The following is a 27917-nucleotide window of genomic DNA, read 5'->3' on the forward strand; positions in this document are numbered from 1 at the left end:
CCGCAGTCAGGACATGCTATATTGTATTTAGATAGAAGCTAGCAAGCTAACTCCCTGCTAACTTCTAACGCCGTTAAATGTCATAAATTCCGTTTTCATGGATGCCTGGATGTTAAACTTAATTGTTACACCTGGTAGAGCAGAACGCTGATCATTTTATTAAAGATGAAAGACTTTAGACAGTTTTTCAACTCTCAGTAATGCCATAGTGATCGTTTGATATATGGACCTGCAGTGGAGTTTAGACCCAGACACGGCTAGTGACGTCAGACTGAACAACCGGATAGGCACATCCTATGTGAGGGTTCTGTTTTCTTGTTTAGTAAACTTCCTGCCTTTATGACCATTTTGGTGAGCAGGAGGTCACACAAACGCACCCCCAAACACAAACACACACACACTCACGTGCACATGAATACACATACACACTCACTTACAAACACATACACACTCAGTGCCTTAGGGTTTATGATACACCATAGGGGGGGTTACAATGGGTGTTTGTGTAAACTGTGTGTCACAAAATAAAAGGCTGCAGGGGAAGGTGGTTCTTCGAAGAGGTCTGAGACCGAGGACAGAAGGGCTGCTCTGAGATCCTTCCCATGCTAGCATGTAAAAAACCGGTTGAGCTGTTCGTCTTGCTTCGTTAACGGGAATAAGTCTCTAAACCAGCGGGACCTGTGAAGCGCAGACCCAACAATTCTGGTGAAAGTTATGTTATGGCAGCATTTAGTTATACTTTAGTTATACTTTTATCATTACTGTCTACTCCACTCACCACCGTCTTGCTTTTTTTTCTCATCTTCCAATTTTTTCCTCTTTTTTTCACTTGCAGACGGATAAGTCCTCTTTATTTTCAATGACTGGCATCAGTCGTTAAGTTTGTTTAAACATAATGATAAACACTATTTACCAATGGAGTTTGTAAGGTAGGTAGGAGAATTAACAGGGACTTATGAATGACTTATGAATGAATGGGCTCATTGTGGTTTCTGTTCTCTTTATGGTTGCTCTTGCCATGGCATTGCTACAGCAATGCCTTACAGTATTATATAATGTTTAATTAGGTTGCATGTCCATCTCTATATGATAGTGTCACAATCAGAGAGCAGCAATATGACAGCAATAGAGCACAATGGATGTGTTGTTTGATTTGAAGGTGTTGATAGAGAAGTACCTACTCATTCTGACTCATGTCAGAATGAATTGTACTGTGTCTTTGTGAATCTAGATAAAGAATATGATAGTGTGGTAAGAGGGGAACTGTGGTAGTGCATGGGGAAGTCAGGAGCAGCAGAGAAATATGTAAGGGGGTGCAGGACATATATGTGGACAGAGAGACAGTGGTGAGGTGCTGGATAGGAGTGACTGATGGTTCCAAGGTGGGGGTGGGACTGATTAACTGATGAGGTCAGGCAGAAGCTCTGTGGACCATGATGTTTGCAACAGACAATATGATCCGTAGAAAGGAAGGGATGAGATCAAAGCAGCTGTTTTGCTGTTTTGTCCTAGGAACAGCTAAGATACTGCGCAGGACCCTCAAGCTCCCAGGCCTCTGGTAGAGGACCCAAGCTTGAAGGATAGACTGCCTGCAGGGGCGATACATATATATATCTCAAGTTGAACTTAACCTAAAATAAATAAAAAGTAAAATGTTATTATAGTTAATAGCTAATAGCTATACAGTTTTCTGTAGTCTGGTGAGGACTATTTAAAATAATATTTTCCTAATTATGTTTACCTAATTATAGCTAAATATTATTTTTAAAGGGGGGATTTTAACTTGTAATGGAGCATTTTTCACTGCACCTCTCATTAAACACAACAGGAAACATGCCAGAGAAAAACCACTTTAGTCTACTTCCGCAACGTCAGTAATGACACGTATTCAAAATGGCGGCCGCGGCTATGGTAAGTGGAAATAAAGCGAACTCTTTTTGCTTTAAACAGTACATTGCTCTTTCTTTCATTCCAAATTATGTCGGACATCGCACTGAAGTCGTGGGAAAGTGTAGGTCTTAAGTAGACCGATCAAGTGCTATTTAATGTTAACTAGACTAAACTTCATTGGAATTCGCTGCTATTTGAATGTTCACGATCCTGCTAAACGAGTTAGCTAGCTACCTAGCCTGGTTGTCAGTAAGCGGTGACTCTTTAAAACAGATTCGTGTCATTTGTGTGGAATATATAAAATTGCCCTGACAGAGTATGAACTGTGAAACGCTGGGCTTTCAGACTGTCATGTGATGCACTGTCAAAATAAACAGGTTTTGCAATCTTTAGGGAAATGTTAGCTGTTAGCGCTGTGTCGGCGTGTGTTACAGTCCTAAAAGAGATGGTAAAATGACCGCTCAGGAACAGCTACAAAGTATAAACTTAACGTAAATCGGGTTGGTAGCGCATGATAACATAAATGCAGTCTTGTTTCAGGATTCGTGGTTGGTAACTTCGATCACTTCTTTATGCTTAATGCTAATACAAATGTTTTTTCAGTGTTGAATCATTTCAGTTCATTTTTTAACATGTAGTAATAAAACGGGACGTTTTGCCTATCAGAATTAGCGCATGTCCGCAAAATGTCTTCTTAACTACAGTAAGTAAAGGCACTCTTGTCAGCTCAGGCTTCTCTGTTAAAATGTAAAGATCGTATCGAATTTACACATAGTGACAATCTTAAATCTCTGTACAAATTTCAAAACAACTGTTAGAGAACATTGATTTCAGTTGTCCTGCAAACTGGATGGAGGCAAGAAGATTTAAAAGAGTTGATGTCTGCCTTGAGAATATACCTTGAATTAAGTAGTAAGCCGTGTTCCTCACTACTGGGAAGAGAAGTGGAGTCATTTTTGATGTCTGAGACAACACAAGCCTCAGCTTACACTTTCTTAACTTTGTAAAAAAAAAACAACCCAGCGAGTATTAGTATTACTGAATGAGTATTTAATGATGAAATATTACTAATGATGGGGTGGGGGGGGGGGGATCTATTCATAGAACTCCTATTTTATTTTGGGTAGTCTCATTTCAGCTCAGTGTTTGAGTTTTTACTGCATTACTGCTAGTTTTGCCTTTGGGCGCTCTCAGTGAGCGCACCTTCTCATGCAAGCACACACACACGCTGCATATAACGTGGAGCAGACAAGTCAGTAAAAATGATCAATTGTGACTGCCACCTAACAAACGAGATGAAGAGGAAGTTGAGAATATGCACGAATAACTTTTGTGCTGTGGCATAATTAATATGCAGCTCAACTGACTGCATTTCTGAAAAAGCTGATTTAATCAAAAAATCTGAACATGTCCCCTCCTGGAGCAGCTTACATGTGAGGAACATGTGGTGGTATAGTCAGGTTAACACTTAGAGTCATGTCATGTGGTCATGTGAGAGAGTTCTCCACTGTAAAGATGCCAGTGCTTGGATCAGCTATGCAACAGTCAGACTGTGTCCCTGCTGAGGAGCACTGAAGTTCCTTTCACAGTTCAGACTGTGATGAATATTCCAGAGGATCTTTGTTGCATAGCTTTGCCAATTTATTCAAACATGCAAGGTAATCGATTATTTTTAAAATATGTAAATGATATTTACTGCTCTGATGGGACCCCCTTCTATTTCTTAATGACGATTAAGATGATGAGATGAAAAAATAAAAGCACTGAGAGGACTTTTGTTTGGTTCACTTACACATGCGCACAGTTGAAGTTGATGAATGATTAAACTGTTGGCAGACCTTTCTCATTATTGTAGTAAAGGTGTATGGAAGGTGTTCTTTGAAATGGAGAAACTCAAATAACTAGAAGCTTTTTTTTTTTTTTGCCTCGATACGATTCTGTAGCGCTTAGTTGTCACTGTGTAAAAGTGAGCATGTCACCCACATTTGCAACCAAAAATAGAGTTGCAGCGGCTATAGAGATTGAAAATGTGACGTCACTTAGGGGTAAAACCGCAAAGAATTCTGGGAACTCGTGGCAAGAGGTACTAGCGCACGTAGGCTTTCAATTGAAATCAGTTATACAGCGATAAAAAGAAACCCAAAAAATGGCAAGAAGCTGTTGTATTATTAACTGCAGTAGCCGGTCGCATGACAGCCACGGAAAGCCGACGGGTAAAGAGATCTGTTGTTATCGGATTAGGTCGTTGAAGAGAAATTGTTCGAGCCATATTTCCGAAGTAACAAAGAGGCGACTGGATTGCAGCCATTCAAAGAGCAAATATAACGTCCCAGAACACTCCAGCTCACAGGTTAGTCTGCTCCAAGCATTTCTACAAAGGTCAGTCTGCTGTTGTAGTTAATGCGTCATTTTTCTTAACATAATTAGTGATATAGGTTACAAGCACGTCTGGCGCTGAACAGAAATTGTGGCGCTATGCTCCTTTGTTTATTGTGCATAAATAGTGAATTGTCCTGACACAATATTGCGTTTCGCTTCTGTTATTATCGTACACTGACAAAAACATTTACTTTTATTCACAGGATAAAACAGTTGTTTTGTATCACTAATTGCCCAGTACGATTACAGCATACAATATTATTGTCACTGCTACATTTCTGTTACACTACCAGAAATTATTTCCACTACTAATTAATTACCGTTGAGCTCAAAGGTTATATTAATAAACGGTTAACGAATGTGTATTTATGAAGATGATTTGTGAGACTGGTAAACTTATATGTACGATGGTCTTTACTTTCTACATGGTGCATTTCAAGGTCCTGTACCCATCCGTCGGTAAACTGTACCTGGGCTTGTTGCAGTGACCTGAAGTTACTAAACTTCATGAGTGTATGCACTCACTCCAAGAAGCGTATAATTATAAATCTGAGCGTGGTGAAAGTTGGGCAGCACGCTAACGTATTTTGTCCCTCTGTGTGCTCGTAAGGGTCTGACCCTTTCACTGGTTTGATTTTTTTCCTCGTATCTTTTCTTTGACTTTTCATCAAGTCTGTCTTTGTACGGACCGGCATTGTTCTCCTTCGTTTTGTACATACCTTTTTGGGGGGCAAAGAAAAAGCAAGAATTTATTGGAACCGAAGAATGAACGTTTGCATTTGATGCAGGTACTTGGATTGTTTTGCCACGAGTTCCCGGCATGCAATGCGCGAAAGTCACGTGGTCTGTCAATCTCTATTGCTCAGGAGGTAGAGAAGGTTATCTTTTAATTGGAAGGTTTGGCATTTCGATCCCTGGTTGCTCCAATTGCTCTGGCATTCTTGGAACCCCAAGTTGTCCTCAGATGCATCCATCAGAAATAATTTGGGAATGTGTGTAAATGGGTGAATGAGTCATGTTATATAAAGCCCTTTGCTTTAGTAGGGAGTAGAAAAGTGCTGCATAAGAACCACTCTACCTGCTCAGCAAGCTCCACCGCAAACTTGCTGCTCTCAACTACTGCTGTTTGTAAAATATGCAGATGTACTGTTAACTAAGTAGTAGGGCTGCACGATTAATCGTTAGAAAATCGCGATCTCCATTCATACTTATGTGCGATCTCATTTCCAAATAACAACGATTTAAAAAAAAAAAAAAAGACGACGACAATGATTGTACCGCATTTTGATCCGGGACGTAATCTGCATGGAAACAAGCGCTCACTCTTCCTGCTCAACAAATGACAAGGGCGGAGCCTTATACCACGTGATACAGAAGCTGTGCCGTGTGATGCTAAAATTAGCAGGGAAAAAACAACGGAGAGCACGTCAGGGATGAGGAGAAAGTGACGGGAGAAAATCCGTCCCGGTCAACCACGCAAACATCAATAACGGGAACCTTATACAGCGCTTCCCTATACCCGTCGAACTCCTGCAGGCACAAAGAAATTACGGAGGCTATCACTTATCACCTGACCAAAGATATGGCTCCCATCAACACTGTGCAAAACGAGGGATTTAGGAAAACGATCAACACCCTAGACAAACGCTACACAGTGCCGTCCTGCAACTATTTTTCTATTGTTGCACTACCTGCTCTATACACGCAGTGTCGAGCAACGGTGGAGACGGAATTTCAAGCAGTACAACATTTTGCTGCAACAACAAAATGTGAGACATTTGTTGTTTTTATGTTTATTTATTGTTTTTATGTTCAATCTCAACTGTTACGAAGTTGATGTGCAGTTAATAAGTGCAATAAATATTTATACTGGAAAAGAAAATCGTGAGAGAATCGTGATCTCAATTCTAAGCCAAAAAATCGTTATTCTCATTTTATGCAAAATCGTGCAACCCTACAAAATAGGCATAAAATCTATGTAAAATATTATATTAAATTAAATTAATATTTAAAATATAATTGTCTGCTTTTTGCAGTAGGATACATATCAATGCACAGGCCAAGCCTCAGTTCTGAGAATGTTGATATACTGGCTTTTCTTTATTGTGGATACACATTTACAAAAACTCATGCACCTTATCTACCTCATCCAGGAGATGCAATACTGTCAGAAATTTAAGACAGGCTTCCTAGAAGATAAACTAAACAGTATTTTTAATAATGCCTTAGTTTAGGTGTTATATTGATCAAGAGCTATAAGTAAGAAATAACCAAAGTGATCCGCCATAAAGCCATTTTTTAATCACAACTGAACATAAAAAATAAGTCAGATCTGTGTGTTGAAGAGCAATATTAGCTCATTTTGAATTTGATGACAGCAGCACATCAAAGAAAAGTTGGAACGGGGCCATGTTTACTCCTGTGTAACAGTCTGTAAATGTCTGGAGTTTGAATGTAGGAATTTTGTCCCGTTTTGTCAAATTGTAGCTGCCCAGCAGTCTTGGACTTTTTTGTCATATTGTTTTTGTTTTATAAACAGTTTGTACTGCAGGCAGGCCAGTTCAGCAACTGGAATTTTACTGCAAAGCCGTGCTGTTGTCACTGATACAGCATGATGTGGAATTCAGTTTTAATTTTCAGCCTTGACTCTTGTTCACAGCAATTTCTCCAGATTCGTGGAATCTTTTCATATCATGTAGTGTAGACTATGAGACATTCAAAGTCTTTGTAATTTTACATTGAGCAGCCTTATTATGATATTTGTAGATGTAGATTTTTTGCAGGTTGGTGAACCTCTGCACACCTTCTAAGGGACTATGCCTTACTGAGATGCTCTTTTTATATCCAGTCATCTTTCTGGTTTGTTGCCAGTTAACCTAATACATTCTAAATGTTTCTTCTGCTGTTTGTTTTTAGTAACACTTACTTTTCCACTTTCCCAAGTTTGTGACGTGTTGCTCCAGTCAAATTCAAAGAGTTTATATTTTTCTTTAACAGATACGTTTTTTAGAACATTTTATGCATATTCTACTGTTTAAAAAAAATAGTTCACGTATTTTTTTTAAGCAGTGTCTTTTTTTTGGTCACAATTGGGTTTGTAGAAGGTTTCCAAAATCGTGCCCAGAGGCATTATCAAGCTGCCGGAACTTGCTTCTCAACTTTCATTCCACTGTCAGCACACAGTACAACAGAGACACGCATGGAATTCATTGTCAAATCTAACGTGTGTCCGCTCTGCAGGTGAGGTGGTGGGCCTTTTTGCTGTTGTCCCTGCTGCCTGTGAGCCGGTCCTTCTATGTTCCTGGAGTAGCTCCACGGAATTTCCATGATGGCGACGTTGTAGATATCAAGGTAAGATGAAAATTCACTGCTAAACATATCGGCTGTACTATGAGCACTCAGGGGGGAAAGCTACATTCAACTCATCACAGAGGGAGTTGTCACTCATTTATCACTAGCTGCTTACAAGGGTTTGAAAAGTCCCTAGTTTTAGGCGATAAAGGCGATAATTAGCAATGATGAGGTGAAATGACACAAAATGATCACTGCAGTGAGTGAGCGGAGGGTCAGGTGGACAAGATGACAGGGTGAACTCTTTCGTTTTAAAAATAATTGCATCATCTGGCAACATCACCAGACAGTGTTTTTTGTTTTTTTTTTGTTTGGTTGGTTGTTTTTTCTTTATCTAAAGAGTAGAAAGTTTGAAGCAACAGAAAGTTAAATATCTTTTGAACTACACAACCTCTGTGTGGGTGCAGTAACTGCACACAGAGAGTGAGCAGTGGGAGAGCAACTGCCACAGGTCTGCTGCAGAACAGTACTGTCTGTAAATTTGTTTTCATTCATTTAAAGGGGTAGACGTGATACTTCTAGATGGCAGAGTTGCTAATAAGTATCTACGACAAGAACTGAAAAAAATATTTTGACTCTATTAAATTAGTGAAAATGGCTACACACCATGGCTTCTAAACATGGCTTTGATTACAGACCCCTTGAAATATTTCACTCTAAAATCTTGTGTTTATTAGATTTTGGGTTCTGTAGCAGGAAATGGGAGGCAGAATATTTGATGTTTGGGAATAATTGTAAGCTTCAGCAAAGTCTGGCTGGTGCGTTTAGCATACTTTGATCAACTGAAGAGTCTTTACTTTGCACAGCTTGCTATCTGAGTGATGTTAAAAATGTGTCTTTTCACTCAAAAATTCACACCATGTGCTTTTCTCCAAGTGAGCACTTTAATCCAGCAAACCTTGCCCTCACAGTTTGAAGATGTGAGATAGTCTGACCATAAGCCATTACTTCTGAGCCAGAGCACCCAGGATGGTTATTAGAGCACTGGTTCTCAAACTCAGTCCCCAGTCTGTGGCTCACTGTTGCTTGTGCGGTCATTGGTCTGCCACCAAGCCACAGAGAAGGGTGAAGTTCTAACATACAAAAAGATGAAACTGAGTGTTAAAATCTTTGACATACAGTTCTCCCAGGAATGGGAGAACGGGAGCCAGTTTGGGGTGTTCTCACCCTATTGTACTCTGACAAATTTGCTGATGCTTGTCTCTCTCATCGTCATGGTGCAAACACTGGAAAGAGATCCTTTTGTTTTTCAGGCGGTAAAGCTGACCAGCTCCCGTACCCAGCTTCCTTATGAATACTATTCCCTGCCATTCTGTAAACCAAAAAAGGTCTTCTACAAGGGAGAGAACCTGGGTGAGTGCACTGCTGCTTATGTGATAAGTTTAAAATTGTTTAAATTTTTATCATATATATCTATAAATATATTTGTGATTTTTTTGTTTTGTTTTTTTGGGTTTTTTTTGCGTGTGTGTGTGTGTGGTTTCCTTGTTGTTTATAGGTGAGGTCTTACGTGGAGACCGTATTGTAAACACCCTTTATAACGTGGAGATGAGTAAAGACAAGAAATGTGAGCTGGTGTGTGAAAAGAGAAAGCTCAACATAGACGAGAGTAAGCTGATGGCTGAGCGAATCCAGGAGGAGTATTATGTTCACCTGTGAGCGTCCCTTCTTACTGCTTTCAGCAGGCTGAATTCATTTAAATGCTTGTCCGGTTTGATAGGCTTTATATCTCTGGGCTGACTTGCTTCTAAAGCATCTATTTTGTTGTTTTTAAATCCCTTCTTTTGTGTGATTGCAGTATTGCAGATAACCTTCCAGTTGCCACCAGGTTAGAGTATCCAAGCAGAGAGGGAGGAGAAGAGGAGGATCAAAAGAAGGACACGATAAAAGATGTCCAGTTTGAACACGGCTACAGATTGGGCTTCTTTGACAAAAACAAGGTACGTACATTACACAGACTCTTCCATTTCTGCTTAAAGGAGAAGAGTGCACGTAACTTAAATTGCTGCTGATCAGTACCAAAGTATTTACAGAATATTTACCATGTTTCCCCACAAATTCATTGGATAGTCTGCCAACAAAAAAGCTGCCAAAATACACTGGAGGACAAACATCAACAGGACAACACAGTGTAAAAATCAAAGAATTCTGAAACTTACTGAAACTTTATCTGTCCTTAACTGGCTTTAGACAGATAAATGTGGCTCCTCCCCCATAAACATGAAGAGGAAGCAGGCAGTGGTCATCAAGGCTCCTCAATTCATTTTTATTTATATAGCGCCAAATCACAGCAACAGTCTCCTCAAAGCTCTTTATATTGTAAGGCATATGGCTTACATACCTTACAATACACTGAACAATAACAGAGAGAACCCCAACAATCAGGCTCAAGGAGGAACGGTCAACTACGTGACTATTTAGGGGTGAAGGGTGGAAGATGGGACAAAAGATGCACTGTGAAAGAGCAAGAGCTTAATAATAACTAATGATTACATTCAGTAGTAGTAGTTTAATGTTTTTACTGGCTCCTGAAATTGCCCTTCAGGTTGGAATTTTAAAGAATGATTCAAAATAAAGGGTGATAAAGAATGATTTACTGATCGTCTGTGGCAGCACAAAGCCTTTGCTTTAGAGACATAGTGTCAGTTCTATGACTGAAACCTTTGCACGGGTATTTTTGCAGCTGGCCTTATGGTGTATGTAATTCCAGGAGTTTCCCTTTCAGGAGAAGAATATTTAAATGAATCCCAAAAACATGATTTAAAAACTTTGCAGCATATAATTTTCTGCAAGTTGCACTCAATTTAAGGTTGGATATATACACGAGAGGTCAGCTTTAGTTGGTGATGTAGTCCATATGCAGAGAGTAAAGACATGAATATATGAAGAGTGTTAAATTATTCTCTTTTTTTTTCTCCCTCCCAGTTTTATCTGCACAACCACTTGTCCTTCATCTTGTACTTCCACAAGGAGAAACTGGTGGAGGGGGACCTTCATGACTACAGGGTGGTGCGATTTGAGGTTATACCCCGGAGTGTCAAAGTAGAAGGTTAGTGTCAGCATACTCTTTTTGAATCGCCTGATGTTGCTTTAGGCCTGTAGTGAGTTAAAGGAAAGAGGAAGTAGATTTGTTGACTAAAAAGTTAAGTAAAGATTACCGCTTATACTTAGTATACTCCATCCTGTGTCCTATTATTTTTCTCCTCAGATCTGAAGCCTGCAGAGGCGCTGAAGACCTGCACCCTACCTGAACCCAGTGGCTCTGCCGCTCAAGACATCGACCCTACCAAGGAGAATGAAGTCCTGTTCACCTACTCTGTACACTGGGAGGTCAGTTAAGGCTGAATGTGTTTTCAAGTCTTGCAACCCAGTAGTCATAAAAATCTGTAGCCCTGAATAATCTGTTCAAATGACTTTGTTTACATAACTGCTTTAACTTGATTACAATCCTCATTAATAAAAGCCTGTTTAAATGTTGCTGAAATGTATACTTTGTTTAATGTTTAGTGTTGCGCACACATATAATGTCAGAGTAGACTGCAGAGTTTACAAACCTTACCAATGTTAGGAGCAGTAGCCTTGGTTCCTTCGTTGCAGGGTTCCTGGTAAAGAACGTGGTTATAGCTGTGTACCTTTGTTATACTCAAGTTTATTATTCTGACATATTCAATCTAATTAAATAATTTATTAATAATAGTCATAAAAATAATGTGCAACAAACTAATATTTTGGGCACCTACTAGCAAATTTTAAGTGTGTGTGTGTGTGTGTGTAGGAGAGTGAAGTGAAGTGGGCGTCTCGCTGGGACACATACCTGACCATGAGTGATGTCCAGATCCACTGGTTCTCCATTGTTAACTCTGTGGTGGTCGTCTTTTTCCTCTCAGGTATGTCCAATTCATGTTAGAATTTACCTGTGGCTCATGGCATCTTACTCTTACTATTTCAGTCATTTCTATTTATTTTTTATGATTTATTTTCACCACCAGTTTGCTGTCGGTGCAGTAAAGGCATGAACTAATATAATATTTTTTATATAATATGTACAAAAATGTATAGAAATTTGTAAAATATGTATCAATCTAGTGGATACAATTTGGCAGATTTACAACTGAACTTTAGATTGGAATTTAAGAAGTTTTTGTTTTGTTTTTCTGTGTGACACCCAGGTCCTTTTTCCTGTCCTGTTGTCACTGCATTTGATTTGATTGTTTTGGATAGTCTTTTTAAACACTGTCACTTGTTTATTCAACATGTCATCGTTGATGCAAGCTTGAGCAGCTTTTAAAATGGACGTCAAGAGAACTTGCCTTTGTCAGCATAATACTGTGTATAAAATACTAAAACACCATCATACTATCCATCCTTCATAACAACTCCATAAAATAAGACTACATTCTTTGGCTAACTGAAACATATAAATGAAACTTTATTATATATCGAAGAGATCATTGATGGGTTTATGACAACGTATTAAATATTGCAATTGTATTTTATTCTCTGCCTTTCTCTCTCAGGTATTCTGAGTATGATCATTATCAGGACCTTGAGGAAAGACATTGCTAACTACAACAGAGAGGATGACATAGTAAGAAAATACACAGCATCCAGCCTCTGGATTCTTAATGATCACTACCTGACCACATTTTTCTCCTCTCTAACCAGGAGGACACCATGGAGGAGTCGGGCTGGAAGAATGTCCACGGTGATGTGTTCAGACCACCACAGTATCCCATGATCCTCAGCTCTCTGCTGGGCTCAGGGATCCAGCTGTTTTGCATGATCCTCATTGTAATCTGTGAGTTTCTTATTTCTCTCAACAGTTTTCTGCACATCCTGACATTATTTACATTTGTGCTTAGGCCATGTTGTCCTAGTCCTGTCATTTCTTCACAAAGACAAAACACGAGGAATGCTCTCAAGGTGACAGGGCTCACCTTACATATATGAATCAGCAAAGATAAGAGTGTGAAAATATGAAACTGCTCAGTGTTGCACATTTCTACAAAACAAATGCACGTTCTGTAGCAAATTGTTAATGTTCTGTGTTTCACACTAGGAGTGTGAACAAATACTCAAAGCTGAATTTCTGTCAGTAAAGTAGTTAGACCCTGTGCTGCTGGGGGGTTAATGGTGCAGTATCCACCTGTTATACTGCATACTATGTGGCAAAGGTGCAGCTCTTAATGACCTGAGTTGTGAGTGGTGGATGATTCACATACCATAAACTTCAACTTCATCTTTTAAAGAGGTGCAAGTTTGTTAAATGTAAATGTTGTTAGTCATGACATTTATCCTGTTCTTTTGCCGTATGACTGTTTTTATATCTGTTTAGAACAGTTAACAGTAACATCAGGCTTATTATATTCTTTATCTGCTTTAATAGTTGTAGCTTGTATCTTCAAAAAATATCCAGCAGGGATTATTTCAGGCTTGAAATATTTCAACAGGAACTTTTTTCAGTGATTGTGACAGTGTTTACAGCCTAGCTTTGCAACAAAGACAGTGATTTATACTCAGTCCACTTTGGAAAAACCTTGGATGACAGAATCTGTGGAATCTTAACTATGCTCACTGAATAATGAGTATGGTAGTCATGAAAGCTTCATGCGTTGCGGCTCCCTCGTGGTGTAATCATTTCCCATTTCCTGTTGAGAAAAAGATGGTTGTTCCATGTTTTTCGTTGCGGAGCTGCTCGGGGATTCAGGGGTAGCCTAGCCTATTTGTGAGATGTAGGTATTTACATTTTTTTTTTTTTTTACTTGTTTATGTTTAAATAATTTTACTTGTTGTTTGAATCAAAGAGTTAAGCTAAAATCCATAAAATGTGATGTTTTACAAAATGATCTGTTGGTGTTTATTGTAACTGTCACAAATTTTGCCAAATGCCATATTAGTCCAGGGCATAATTGTCTTGTATTCTGATTAACATATGGAAGCTTATTTTATTTAATTGCAGTTTAGAAGAGCTCCTGCTAGCTGAAGCTCTGTGTTTAGCATAGGAGCCCAGGAGTCCTGCAGTCTTCTAATCCAGCTCTCATTTGTGTTTAGTTGTTGCCATGTTGGGCATGCTGTCTCCATCAAGTCGAGGAGCCTTGATGACCACTGCCTGCTTCCTCTTCATGTTTATGGGGTAGGAGCCGCATTCATCTGTCTAAAGCTCATTAAGGAATTGAGAGGCGCCGAGTTTCAGAATTCTTTGATTTTTACACTGTCGATGTTTGTCCTGCAGTGTATTTGGTGGCTACTTTGCTGGCAGACTGTATCGCACACTGAAGGGTCATCGATGGAGGAAAGGAGCATTCTGTGTGAGTTCAGGTTCTTACAGCAGTGTGAAGAAGCGGGGGAGGTGGGGGGTTGTGTGCGTGTGCGTGTGTATGTATATATATATATATGTTTGTATATGTGTAATGCGTGTATGCGTAAAATGATGTGAGCAGTGAGGCTTAGACTGTTGTTGTTGTATTTGCCATGCAGACAGCAACTTTGTATCCTGCTGTGGTTTTTGGGATCTGCTTCATCCTCAACTGTTTTATCTGGGGAGAACACTCGTCTGGAGCGGTGAGTGCCATGACTTGAAAGTCACACATTCAAAAATGTGTGTGTCAGCTATGCTTTCACATACTTCACATTCTGTTTAAAAGAAGAATCGTTTATCCTTAATTAACTTTTTAACACATTTTACTGGATATGCTATGCTTTTATACTGTTCCAGTTCTAGATGCTCAAAATAACATGGCCAGAGTTTCAGATAATTAAATCAGTGTATGTACAAGTAATCCATGTGAGCCAAAAGATTTAAATCCTCTGTGTCAGGCAGTTTTTTCCTTGCTCTTGGATATTCCTGCTGATCCAAACTTTACTTTTATCGATTATGAGGTGCAGCCAGTTAACAGAAAGCTGTTTTGAGATGAAGAGGATGAACTGAGAGGCTGCACCAAGACCCAGGGTACGGCAGAATAGTCGAAAAAACCTCCTGCCTCCTTTGCCAAATTAAGGCTTGGTGGAAAATGTCATAAGATAAAGGAAAGATGCAACGGCATTTCAACAGAATAGTATCAGCATGCACATTAACAGTGATGGCAGACGTCTTCCAGTACAGTGTTCAGCAGATTGCACATCCTACTTTACCCCATGTGTTGTTACAATGTTATTTCACAGAGGTCATATAAACGAGAACCACCAAGGGGGATTTCTAAAGACAGGAACATATTGCTAAATATGCTTTCCTCCTTCTTTGTTCAGGCCTGTTATGACCCAATCTATCTGAGCTAACCTGAAATAAAAATTATTTTGTGACAATCATCAAGCTGGTAATATGATAGTCATTATTAATACAAACTGGGCTATGGAAAACCTCAGATGACCTTTTGGGGGGGGGGGGAGCTAAATGAGGGTCATGAAGAGAGATTTAGAATGAAATCACCTTATTACACAAAAAAGTTACATGTTTAAAGTGAGTGTGTTTGTTTTATATCTCAAACAGTCACTTTACTCACTTTTATATTCTTTATCTTCCTGCCACTAACACAGAAAAGTCTAACTTGGGGATGATAGGTGACACCAACATCATTGATTTTCCATCTTTTTTTTTTATTGTAAAATTTGATACTGTGTGTTTATGCCCTTCTGAGATTAACTAAAGCTTTAATTGGAACAACAACTTTTTGTTGAAAGCATCTTTGTGTTGTGTTGGTTATTGTGTTTTGAAGCCATACCACCTCGAGTAAAAATGGAATTGGACCATATTTGCCTGTAATACCAATTTGTACCACCAGATGGTGTAGCAAGTCAATGTAGTGTACAGTCTGGGTCTAATAAGGCACTAATCTGGAAGGACAGGTATTTGAGTGGATGAGACACCAAAGAATGGTTTAATGTGACTCACATCAACTGGAAACCATGATTGGATGCAATGGAAACTAAAGTTGGGTAGAAAAACAATTGCAGGGAATTTTGGCTGGTAAAACTGTTAAAGGAAGCATCCACGGGAGAAGTATACTATCCTATGAAGTGTCTTCTTATTTGTCACAGAATAAAGCATCTGTGCTGTAGGTGTGGTTTAACTTTAAAGATTAACTGAACTCTCACATGGATTCTTAAACATCTTGACATCATCTCTGTATGGTCTGTAGGTCTTTTCCTTACCATATATAAAGCACCTTCAGGCGACCTTTGTTGTGATTTGGCGCTATGTAAATAAAATCGAATTGAATTTCTGAATAATTCTTCTTGTGTTCCTTATGTCTTCTCTCACTTCAGGTCCCATTCACTACAATGTTGGCCCTACTGTGCATGTGGTTTGGCATTTCCATGCCCTTGGTCTATCTTGGCTACTACTTTGGCTTCCGCAAACAGCCGTATGATAACCCTGTACGCACCAACCAGATCCCTCGGCAGGTCCCAGAGCAGCGCTGGTACATGAACAAGTTTGTCGGGTAAGAGTTTAGTCTATCTCGCATTCTTAGGTGCCCCAATGGCTAATGGTTTGCTTAAACGCAAATTATGATTTAATCTTTCCTCTTCTTTCCGTTAGCATCCTGATGGCTGGGATCCTGCCGTTTGGTGCCATGTTCATTGAGCTCTTCTTCATCTTCAGTGTAAGTACATGTGCACCGTTGCATGTCCGAGCTCCTCATCTTTCAATGCTATTACCGTATTTTTCGGCCCATAAGGCGCACCGGATTATAAATTGCACTGTCGACAAAGGGGTCTGTTTTCATACATAAGGCGCACCGGATTATAAGGCGTATTAAACGAAACAAAACAGTCAGATAAGTCAAACTTTACTCAACTCATTCCTCTTGCTTCCTCCACTTCCGTACCATTGATTGATTAATGTTGAATTCTCTGGTAGCTGCTCTATAAACACTGGAACAACAGTATATGTTGTTCCAGTGTTTTTCTAATTTTTGCTATGTAACTTTACACTGTCCACTTTCTGCTGTAACAAAACAAATTTCCCACGTGTGGAACTAATAAAGGTTATTTTATCTTACATTAATGACTAACCTCATATTGTGGCTGGATTATCTCAGTTGTTCTCCCCTACTGATGTTGGTCTGTTTACAGCAATTTTCCATGCGATTGCATTTGTCAAAAAAACATCGGGAACTTTTATCAAGTGGAAAAAAGTTGACGCGGACGGAGTTTTGGACCCAGATTACTATGAGTCGCGAGGCTCCTGACTACGGTAGCCATAACGCACAGACAATCCATCAAGCAGTGCGGCTTTGTAGCTTACCAAAGTCCTACTAAAACATTTTTTGACAGATTTTTGAGCGCCGTGTACCACATAAAATCTGTTTGAAGTCAGTAAACACAGCCAGAATTCATAGATAAGGCGCACCAGATTATAAAGCGCGCCAGATTATAAGGCGCACTGCCGATTTTTGAGAAGATTTAATGATTTTAAGTGTGCCTTATAGTGCGGAAAATACGGTACACAGTTTTCAGAAATAACACAGTATCTATTTTCTATTTAGAGGATATGTAACTGATGTGTAATCCTCCTCAATAATGCTAGAATCAATGTGTGTATGTGTGTCCATCCACCTCCAGGCCATCTGGGAGAACCAGTTTTATTACCTCTTTGGCTTCCTTTTTCTGGTCTTCATCATTTTGGTGGTGTCCTGCTCTCAGATCAGCATTGTGATGGTTTATTTCCAGCTCTGTGCAGAGGTAAGCTCATTAATTGCATACTATTGTCTCTGGCTGCCAGGCTTTTACTTGACATACACACATATCTCACATATTGTTGGTTATGTTTTTCACCTGTGTGGCACATATCTCATATTATATGAGCAAGAACTTATGCACAGCCTTGTCTCTCTCTTCTTCACTGTCAGGATTACCGGTGGTGGTGGAGAACTTTCCTGGTTTCAGGAGGCTCGGCTTTCTATGTCCTTGTTTACGCCGTTTTCTACTTTGTCAACAAGGTAAAAAGCACAGGGTTGTTTGAGACACTCCCACAATAAACTCTAAAGAAAGCACTGTTCTTAGCCATGCTGTTGTCAATGCCTGAAGAGTCATCAGTGTTGACAAAGCCTGCCTAATACCTGAATTGAAAGATGGCAGAATTAAATTTAATTTTGAAGATTTCCACCATCGACTCACTCATATGTAAAAATGTTATTTTGTTGGACCTAGTTTTTTGTTTTCTTTTAACGTACAGACATGGACTGTATAAACAAACATAAGATTTAGTCTCTGATTGGTTTGTGGATTTCTGTTCTGTAACTTCAAAGATTGATATTTTGGACACTTGAGTTTTGAAAGATAGAAGAACATTTTTGGTTGAGAGGGTTGAGCTGGATCTCACTGAGAACCAGTCACAGTTTATGGTTAAGAGTTTACCAGCTCAGTGGAGCCAGCTGCCCTTATCATAGGAAATGGCAGGTAATCAGCTAGTGCTGGCTAATACTAGCACAAGTCTAACTTCCAGTTAGACTTCTACCACCATCTTTGTTGTTGCAGGTTCTGTGTTTCCTCTATAATACTTCCAACAATGCTGGAAAACAAGATCATGGCCAACAAAATGAACTCTGGAAATGGCAACCTACCATGGGGAGTTCAGAGCATGTTATGGGGTGCTGGAAGGCATATTCAAAAGGGAGCATTGAAGAGGGTTTGGGGAAGGTTCACACAATTTCAACTAAAATCTACAACTACTGCAAAAACAACCTTTCATATGACCTTTCATATCCCAAATCACAACAGCAGTCACCTGTAGGTGCATTATATTGGAATGAGCAAGCACTTGGTGTCAGTGGTAAAGAAAACCTCCCTTTTATCAGGAAGAGACCTCCAGCAGAACCAGGCTCAGGGAGGGGCAGCCATCTGTTACAACCAGTTAGGGGTGAGGGGAGGGAGACAGTCAAACGACACACCTTCATGAAACGATGTCAAATGATAGATGTTTTCTATTTTCTAGGCAAGAATATCTTGTTCCCTGCACTGTAGATACAAGTGATAAATTGCAAGAATATCTCTTTAATAGAAATGGAAATGTGCAGCATGCTTAAACTGCTTCCTTTTGTCTTTCTTCCCTAGCTGGACATTGTGGAGTTCATCCCCTCCCTTCTGTACTTTGGCTACACCGCCCTCATGGTCTTGTCTTTCTGGCTGTTAACGGGCACAATTGGCTTCTATGCCGCCTACATGTTCATCAGGAAAATCTACGCTGCGGTGAAAATCGACTAGTTATTGCTGGTGCTGCTGTTTTTTGTTTATTTTTTTCTTTTCTTTTTTTTTTTGTAACATTCTAAATATATATAAAAATGTTCTTCATGTCCAACAAGCACTGACTTGAGTGCAGAAGGAATGAGAGGGTTGCTTTCTACAGTGCATCAGTCGCAACTGCTGGCCTCACAATAAAGAAAAGCAAGGTGGCAGATCTAAAACGGCTGTCACCTTGCTTCTGCCTCCCTCCTCCTCCTTTCCAGGACATCTAGAGGATCTCTGTTCTGCCGGGACTATTAATGTCCTCTGCTGTTTCACCTTTTTCCACAAAGACAGGGGGCCAAAGCTTGTCAAACAAGGGTTTCTGCACATTTTATCTTTTTTTGTGTGTGTGTTTGTGTGTGTTTTTTGATTGTAACTTATCCAGGTTTTTATTTTGTCTTCATGGGATTTATCTGTGTCTTGATTTCTATTGGGTGCCTCTCAGGAGGCTACTTCCTTCTGGTTTCCCCACGTAAATTCTGTTTCTACACTTTCTGCTGTCTCCATTTTCAGACGTGACCTTCTTTTCAGAGACTTTACAGATCAGGAAAGGATTGAGGATCGTTTCTGTGGTTCTGTTTGTTGTGTTGAACTCATGGATGGAAACCACCCTGGGAAGTTCTACATTGTAACACAAATATGGATAAATTAAATCTATTGGGGGTTTTTTTACTTCAGTTTCCATGTCCTGGTGTGACCATGTTAACCACAACTGTAATCCAAATATTAGCTTCTCCCTCCCAAACACTGGGTTTCTTATTCATGTCAAAATATTGCTCCATTTGCGCTAAATGAAGCAGAACTGCTCAGAATGGGACTGAACTTGAATATTTGAACCCAACTACCCATTTTATATTCAAAAGCCTACAACACAAATATGTTTTTCCGCTCGTTAACCATGCCATCAGTGTAGCCTTAGCAGCGCCTGAGCCTGCTGAACTATGCAGTAATGGGGGGGAAAAGGTGCAAATTGCAAAGGTTGTTTCAGAGGACCATTTTTAGTACGAAATGCCTATTTTCTTTCCTTTTTGAGCCTAATGTACCATACGTTTGTTTGTATAACCTGATGTGTTTGGAAAGCCCAGCAAGATCACCTGGCCGGTATCGGAGCTTAGAGGTCCTGGGATGTTTTGAATGTAATTGACAGGGTTCTTATTAGATGTGTACAGTCTGTGTTTTGTGTGCTGCAGATCATGTGTTTACCTTTATTTTCAAATTATATGTATTTTTCAGCTTAAAAAACATGCAGTTTTGGGTGGAACCTGATTTTAAAAAAATGCTTTACCTTCAACTCAAGGGCTTCATCTAGGTAACTATTTTATTTTACAGTAGCAAAATTGCAATATGTAATAATCCAGTTGAGCAAATAGAAATAAACTTATTCGCTTCCGTTAAAAGCTAGGTAAGAAGACTGATACCACTCGCATGACTGTTTGTTAAATATGAGCTAGTGACAGGTTATTTTCAGTAGGCATAAAGAGGAAAGATGACATTCTTGCTATGTCTTAAGGCATATAACCCTGCATCCATGTGTTCCCATTAGTTGGGAAGTAATTTGTCTGACTTTTCATGTTATTTAGTCAAAATATCAACAACACCATGGACAATACGCGTATGCTGGGGGTTTTATTGACTGCCTTTCTGACAGTTTGAGTCGCCCAATTTTTACTGAATACAAAACCTGAAACAAGTGATGCAGATCTACAGAGTTCTGTAGGACCAAAAGTCTCTTTGCAACAACCGGTGCCTTCAGGTGGTAAATTAGAAAGAATGCAGGTCTAAGATTCTAAAGCACTAGCTTCACTTTTCAGCCTATGGACTAATCTAGGTTACTTTATGCAGAGCAGCTCTAACCAGATACCGTATTTCAGTTGAATGCTAGCCAAATTAAAGGTAAAAGATATGAATTTGCCCCATGAAATTTCTTAAATCTGAATGTTTGTTAAAAGCCATTTTATATTATAAACGGTGTAAAAGGTGGAAGTGGCTACTCTGACATCATCTGTTGGTTTCTAAAGTTGTGTTTTGAAGCCTCGAGTTTGGCGTTTTCATCATTGCCATCTTGGTTTCAAATAACTAGATGTGACAAGGGGGGTATGGCTGACCATGAAACCCCTTGCTCATTGGCTGACAATCCTGTGAGTCTCGAGATTTACAAAATAACTTCATTTTTTAGTCAATATGACTTGAAATGAGCAACTAAGCTACACAGAAACTATGTCCATGTTTTATATCATCTGTGGTTTTTATGTATAACTTCAACAACGTATTCCAGCACCTGTACACAATAAATCAGCCTTTTGCTGGCGAGGAGTAATGACCATCTGTACAGCCAGATTACCTGTTCATCCTTTTTTGCTAAGCTAAGCTACCTGGTCACAAGGGTTAGTTTAATTTAGAGAAAACTAACTGGCTGCTAGCAGTAGATTGCGACAGAAACATTAGTTTTTGGTCTAAGGTAAGCTATCTGGTACCTAGCATAAGCTTTTCTGTTTAATATGGGTATTAATATATGGGTCTTAATGCTAGGCTAAGTTAACCTGCTGCTAGCAGGAACTTTGCTCAGATTGTGATGTCAACAATCCAATGCATTATGGGACTATATAATGATAGGTGTTGCTTTTGAGTTTGAAAGTAAAACTGGGGACATTAGAACACAGATATTAGTGTTTATGGTGTGCTAAGCTAGCCAGCAGATAGCAATACTTTCTTAACTACATAGAGACACAAGTTTTTGTGCTAAATGTCAGTAGATGTGTGGTGTCACTCTTCTTAGGAAGACAGCAACAAAAGTGCAGATCAGTATCACTAATACAGTATATCTGAAGCAGTATCCATATCTCAAGTAGAAAACAATGGATGGTGTCTGCAGAATGCCAGGTTATCAGACTGTATGTGGTGTGGTTTTAAAGGAAAATATATTTGCAGTAAATTTCAATTAGGACTGGATGTCTCAGGCCAAGGCCTTTTTTTAATCAAGCAAAACAAAAAGAAGTACCTCGCAGATTTATGAGAAACTCAAACCATAAACTACACAGCATGTAAGGTAATATTTAGTACACACTTGTATTTGTTACACCCTTGACAGATTTAGTAGGGTTATTGAAATGCTTCACTTTTGCACAAAAGTACAGATGAGATATTTGCCTAGATATACCCTGATTCTTCAGGGCAAGAGGAAAGAATGGCTAACTCATCCTCATGGTCTCTCCTTCATTATCATCAGCACTCAAGCTACAGACAAGCTGCTTAAAGAGATCGAGAAGGCAAAATCATTTGAAGTTTCCCCCTGCCACTTGCTATGTGAAACAACTAATCAAAGCCCCAAGGATCCCTCAGTTGAAATGACAGGATCATTACTTTTTATTTTCATCCTTTACTTGCTGAACCACCCTGTGTTGTGTCAGAGTTTCAGAGCTCTGATACCTGACTGCTGTCTAATATAAGGACAGACACTCCTCTCCTGCAAGTGCACACACCAGGGGAGATTTTTTACAGACTTACTTTTAAGAGGCCGAGTCATGCATGTATGATTGAAGGTTTTACAATGTAAATAAAAGAAAACAGCTTTGTATTTGTTGCATTTTTCTGTTTGTGGCGCTCTCTGTAATGATTCCTGTCATCGTTTTAGCCAAAAAGCATGATGCTCTTGATGACTTTTAAAGAAACTTGTTTGTTATTTTTCTCTTTGTTTCTTTTACAGAATGTCCAATTACAAAATGTACCACGACAAAACAATAAAGTGATGGCAAGTTGAATATGAAAGTTAGCTTCCTGTGTTTTTGGAACATGCTTAATGGTGCATTACAATGATTTTACAATGACACATCCTGTCCACAAAGGCAGCACAACTTTATTTCAGGTTGTTCCCTGTCACAAAATATAATTATTATATCTGTTGATAGTTTCTTCCTTTATAACAACTGTGATTATTATAAAACGCTAATATCTTGATACTACAGATAGGTCCTAACACAGGAGGCTTTAGCTAATAAGTGTCTGCTAGTTCTCATTTTCACAAGACAAGGCTTGCTGAACTGAACATTGCTAACTAAGTTAGCTTGCATTACCTATTGTTCACTTAGCACTCTGGTAAACGGTAGCAATGAAAATGCAGTGTCCAGAAATCAGTGGGCAATATCAATCTTTAATGTACAGTCTAGGGCAAAAACCAGCAAAATGATCAATTAAAACTAATTTCCATAAAACTAACACCCAGAGTTTATGCCACACAAAATGAGTACCAGGCAGTTGAAACAAGGCCAAAGAAGTCCTTAATCCATCTGCAGGACTGCTCCGCTCTGCTCCTTTGTGCAGTGGAGAAAGGGAGCACTGCCAAAGTCCTACAACATGACCTCCAGGAGGTCACTGGTGTCACTGTCTGTGACTAAACAATCATAAACAGACTTTGTCATGAAGCTGTCCTAAGGGTCCAACGTTGTCTAATGAGCCCTGTGCTCACTGAGGGCTAAAGGGCTGAGGCCTTGTGGCACTTTAGCCCAATACTGGCACTTGCCACAGAAAATGAGAATTGGCTATGTAAAGCCCTATGTTTTTCATATATTAGAGTACCTTCAGCCTGAGCGCATATGACAGACGTGACAGGGGAACCTCTACAGGCTAGGCAACAGCACCCTGACTGCCATTAGCTATCAGGATGAAATCCTTGGACTTATTGCCAGACCCTCCTCTGGCGCAGGGGGTTCTGGGTTCCTCTGAGTGCAAAGCAATGCCCAGCTCATGTGGTGAGAGTATGCGGGCACTTCCTGGAGGATGATGCAATTGATACCACTAACTGTGCTCGCTTGACCTAAATCCAAGAAAAATCCAACACCACCAGGTTGCATCTTAGACTGTCCAGGACCTCGGTAGTACTTGGTTCCAGATTAGGGAGGGGATCCCCCACGACATTATCATCTCATTATAAGCGTGCGCTGATGCTGTCATTCATGCAAACAAGCACATTTCAGTAAAATGGGCTAACCTGCTATGTCACACCACTGCTCTTTTTTTGATTTGTTTTTGAGCAGTGCATATGAACAAAAGTCCCCCAGTCTAATGATAGTCATGTAAACTGCAATACATGACTTTCAGTGTCTAGGACCGTTGTCTGTCTGCCTGTGTGAGAAAGAGGCTGTCCGGAGTAGCTATCGATAAAAATATCTACGTTTCAACACTCCATCTTCAAAAACACAATCAGGGATGAATAGATTGATTTAGAAGGGCTAAAAATTTGTGGGTTTTCTATTTCAGCCTGGATCATATAATCACATCGAGCCATTATTCTTAGAAAAAAACAAAGCAAAAACAAAACATCTTAAGGATCTACCAATCAGAGAGAGCGAGGAAATTCAAATGCACCAAGCACAGTGGTCAATAAATGCATGCATTCATTTTTTAAATTTAAGAAAATTTCCAGTGTCATTTTGCTTCCTTAAGCATTTACCTTTTTAATTCTTATATGTATATGATTATTGTTATTTCTGTAGTTTTCCCTTCGCTTTTTCCCACTACTTATTTCACTATGTCCTTTGTAAAACATTTCTATCAGTGCACTGTTTCAACTACAAAGTGTTCATCTTCCAGCTCTTGGTTTTCCCCACCAATAGAGCAGCACTGTTTCACACTATTGGCCTAATTTTTTGTGAGATGTCTGCTGTGTATGGCTTTTAAGTTGTTAATTCCTGATTTGTCCGTCCATAATTGTTCACTGTGTGGAAACCTGTGGTCACATGACAAAGTTTATGCTGTGGTGTCTCAAATCCTATTTACAAACCCTTCTATGAAACCAGAAGAGTTTCTATTCCTGAATTATGGCACAGTTGGCAGCCCGTGAGTACATGTGTTAGAGTCAGTTCAGTTGATGTAAGTATAGGTTAGCTCCTTGGTACTATAATTAGGATGGTCTTGACACTCAGTTATGCATGCAGGCGCACTTGTATAGCTCTCTAAGACATAATCCAGACTCTGGTACTGTACGAGGTTTCGACTCACTGTGGAACACGCAGCAAGTCATATAGAAAGGAAATACTCTGAGATACTGTTTTAAGCTATTTTGAGCAAAGCAGTAAGTTTCTTACTTAAAAAAATAAAAATTTGCATAAATAAGAGAAATTTGTAATTTACTGTCAATAATCATCACATCTTCGTACTCATGTTCGTAATTTGGTATTCTCTCGTGATAAAAATAAATAAACAACACCCTAACTGTGGTCAAACCTCAACCCATTTCTCATTACAAGAAACTGCATCGGCATGGCTAATAAAGCCTATCCAGCCAGGTTCTCCCTGTTCCACTCCATGCACATCATATTACGAAACAGGAAAACTGTTTCTCTACACTACTTCTCTGCTCTCAAATCTGTTTAAAATTTCTGCTACTAATGATGTGCAATATTACTTATCTTTCAGTCTGATACAGAGTAAAAAAAAATCTTAATGTATGTTGAAAACAGAAATATGATATAAAGAAATAAATATGTTTCAGATTTGAATATATCGCGTAGATCGGGTCAAGCGGTAAAGCATTCTTATTCCTGCCGAGAGAAAATAAACAATAATCGCAAGAATACAGAGTTCAGGAAAAAATATCCTAAATGGAAATGACTTTTAAAAAATGATTTAACAACTTATTCTGTTTTCTGAATGTTAGATTGTGTTGTCCATCATAGGAGAACGATCAAAATCCTCTCTTCTCAAGAAAGTCCCATAATCACCTTAAAACATCTAAGTCAGGGGTGTCCAACTCCAGGCCTCAAGGGCCGGCGTCCTACAGGTTTCAGATATCACCCTGGGTCAACACACCTGAATCACATGATTAGTTCGTTACCAGGCCTCTGAAGAACCTCAAGACATGTTGAGGAGGTAATTTAGCCTTTAAATCAGCTGTGTTGGATCAAGGACACATCTAAAACCTGAAGGCCACCAGCCCTCAAGGCCTGGAGTTGGACACCGCTGATTTAAGTTGATATACTAAAAAAAAATTTCCTACACTGCTAAAGAGCCCAGATTCTCAAAAGGTACTGAGATCTTATGATAATATCTTATGTGAATCATTTTGACATGTTTTAGTGTGGTTTAGTGTTTTGCAGATGAAAAAAAAAGAATGCCAAGAGGCTATGAAACCACTGGTTTTTCTTTTAATCATTTCAACATAACACATGACAACTCAAAGATAGACTGTACTGTACAATAAGTCAATAGTTCTGTTGTTGTGTTCATCATCTCTTTGGATCAACCAATATACAAATCTGTCACTTTAACATTGCAGCAACTGATTGCATGTGAGATATGTAACAAAAAAAAAGCAAGACCTCGCATTGTCTGTCTTATCCAAAGCACATCATTAATAGAACTCTCCCTGTAGTTGATGCTATATAATATAGTGTACGTGGATGCAAAAACTCTATTTTAACCTTCTTCTTTTTTTAAAAAAAATCTTGGTTATTTCAGAGGTGGCTGTAATAGCAAGTGATAAAAATAAAATGGGCTATGTCACTAAACAAGATACACAAAGAGGTTGGAATGCAAGACTTCCGTTAAGCTAGAAATATATAAAACTACTTGTGGATGTTGCCTGCATCAGACAGTACCCAGTTTCTCATTAACAGCGAAACAAAAGAGAGGGCAACAAAGAGAGAGCCTCATTAAAAATCTAATCAGTTTTCTCAGATTTAAACTGATATATAAATTCCCTTAAAATGTGTGTGTGCTGCACCTACTAGTTAAGAAGAAAAGATGAGAATAAGTGCATCCCTAGTAGGTGCAGGTCGAGGTAATGGAGCTACAACCAAGAAGAGTAGCAGAACAACACTGCAATTGTTTCAGAATAGGATTGATATGATATGGACATCAGCTCAAATTACAGAAGCTCATTTCTGCCAAAAAAAACAATTGTAAATTGAAATTATGAAATATTGTTTTAATTAAAAATCCCCTTGTAGTTGTGTTATTACAGTCTAAATTAGGAAACGTTAGTCAAAACTTTTATACTTTTCACTTTATGTAAATAATGACAAATGATGATCAAGCAGGACAGAGTTCATAGAGCCTGAAACAAAACTTATTTTAGCAGATGTATTATTTTTGTGCTTTTTTTAAATTACTAAGATTAAATTTCCATTTACAATTGCATTTAAGTAACCAATTATTAGCATGTCAAAATACTTAAAAGTAGAGAAATGTATTGCACTGAAAAAAAGGAGAGATCTTATTTCGTAATCTTTCATATAATTTGAAGTTAAAGATCTCATTGTCCATAGTACTATGGGATCTTATAGTAACAGGGGCGTAATTTCCAGGGGGGTTATGACCCCCCCCCAATAATCAGACCCAACCAATATAGCCCCCCCAATAAAATTGTGAATTACCTTGCTGTTGATAGGCTGTTGATTTTCTTTACTCATTTCAGGTATTACCAGCAAAATAGTTGCATGTTTAACCATCTGGGAATTTACCCAGATGCATTTATTTATTTAGACAGAGATCATGACAGAGATCAGCACAAAATTACGCCGATGTATAGTAATATGTACATCTACAATAGACTAGAGCATGAAGCGGAACATATAATTAACACAGTTTGAGTTTTGTTCAGATCAGTGACTATTGGCAGTACACAGCAAAATGCAAACAAATACGACCTAAAAACATGGCTCAGTACATATGCTGTACAAAGACTTCCTGTTTCAGTTGAAAATTCACGTTTTTAGTCAACATGACATTGTTCAAAATATTTTGAAAACTCTATGAGCAGCCTGATCATTTTAAATCAAGATGAAATGACCAACATACAGATCTACTTTGGAAACCAGTACAAAAATGGAAACCATGGATAGGTAGGTCTGTTAGGCTATGCTCTGTCTTTAGCCATTTTCAAGTCCTGTTTGCACATTACCCACAAATGTACCATCACTAAACCCCATCCTACTATCACTAAACGTAAGTGACACTGAAAAACAGTTAAATATGTGATTATTCACACACAAGTTCTCTACACATATTTATGGATGTTAAATCATATTTGTATCTGCAGCTTGTCCTGCTGAATGTGTAGGTCTGTTACAGACCAGATC

General features: G+C 39.0%; 1 protein-coding gene across 3 annotated transcripts; it reads left to right on the forward strand.

The window, feature by feature from the left end:
- The first annotated feature begins 1865 nt into the window (after positions 1 to 1865).
- On the forward strand, positions 1866 to 19995 carry tm9sf4 (transmembrane 9 superfamily protein member 4). 3 transcript variants are annotated; one of them, XM_080899711.1, is made up of 18 exons: positions 1866 to 1911; positions 7510 to 7620; positions 8874 to 8973; positions 9119 to 9275; positions 9419 to 9560; positions 10546 to 10669; positions 10829 to 10950; positions 11396 to 11507; positions 12138 to 12208; positions 12286 to 12418; positions 13672 to 13753; positions 13853 to 13928; positions 14098 to 14181; positions 15883 to 16058; positions 16157 to 16220; positions 17182 to 17301; positions 17469 to 17558; positions 18673 to 19995. In XM_080899711.1, the coding sequence occupies exons 1-18, from the start codon at positions 1894 to 1896 to the stop codon at positions 18820 to 18822; spliced, it is 1932 nt and encodes a 643-aa protein (XP_080755837.1). In that variant the 5' UTR covers positions 1866 to 1893; the 3' UTR covers positions 18823 to 19995. The 3 variants fall into 3 exon arrangements, with proteins under 3 accessions (XP_080755837.1, XP_080755836.1, XP_080755835.1); XM_080899710.1 differs by lacking the exon at positions 1866 to 1911 and adding an exon at positions 1964 to 2011; XM_080899709.1 differs by lacking the exon at positions 1866 to 1911 and adding an exon at positions 4022 to 4240.
- Positions 19996 to 27917: the final 7922 nt, after the last annotated feature.

This window comes from Rhamphochromis sp. 'chilingali' (assembly GCF_963969265.1).
Source record: "Rhamphochromis sp. 'chilingali' genome assembly, chromosome: 12".
Lineage (NCBI taxonomy): Eukaryota > Metazoa > Chordata > Actinopteri > Cichliformes > Cichlidae > Rhamphochromis > Rhamphochromis sp. 'chilingali'.

Coding starts and splice junctions, on each gene's coding strand:
- tm9sf4 (XM_080899709.1), top strand. CDS start 4,037: ATGGCAAGAAGCTGTTGTATTATTAACTGCAGTAGCCGGTCGCATGAC. Junction 10,951..11,395: donor CCTACTCTGTACACTGGGAG/GTCAGTTAAGGC, acceptor GTGTGTGTGTAG/GAGAGTGAAGTGAAGTGGGC. Junction 12,419..13,671: donor CATGATCCTCATTGTAATCT/GTGAGTTTCTTA, acceptor ATTTGTGTTTAG/TTGTTGCCATGTTGGGCATG.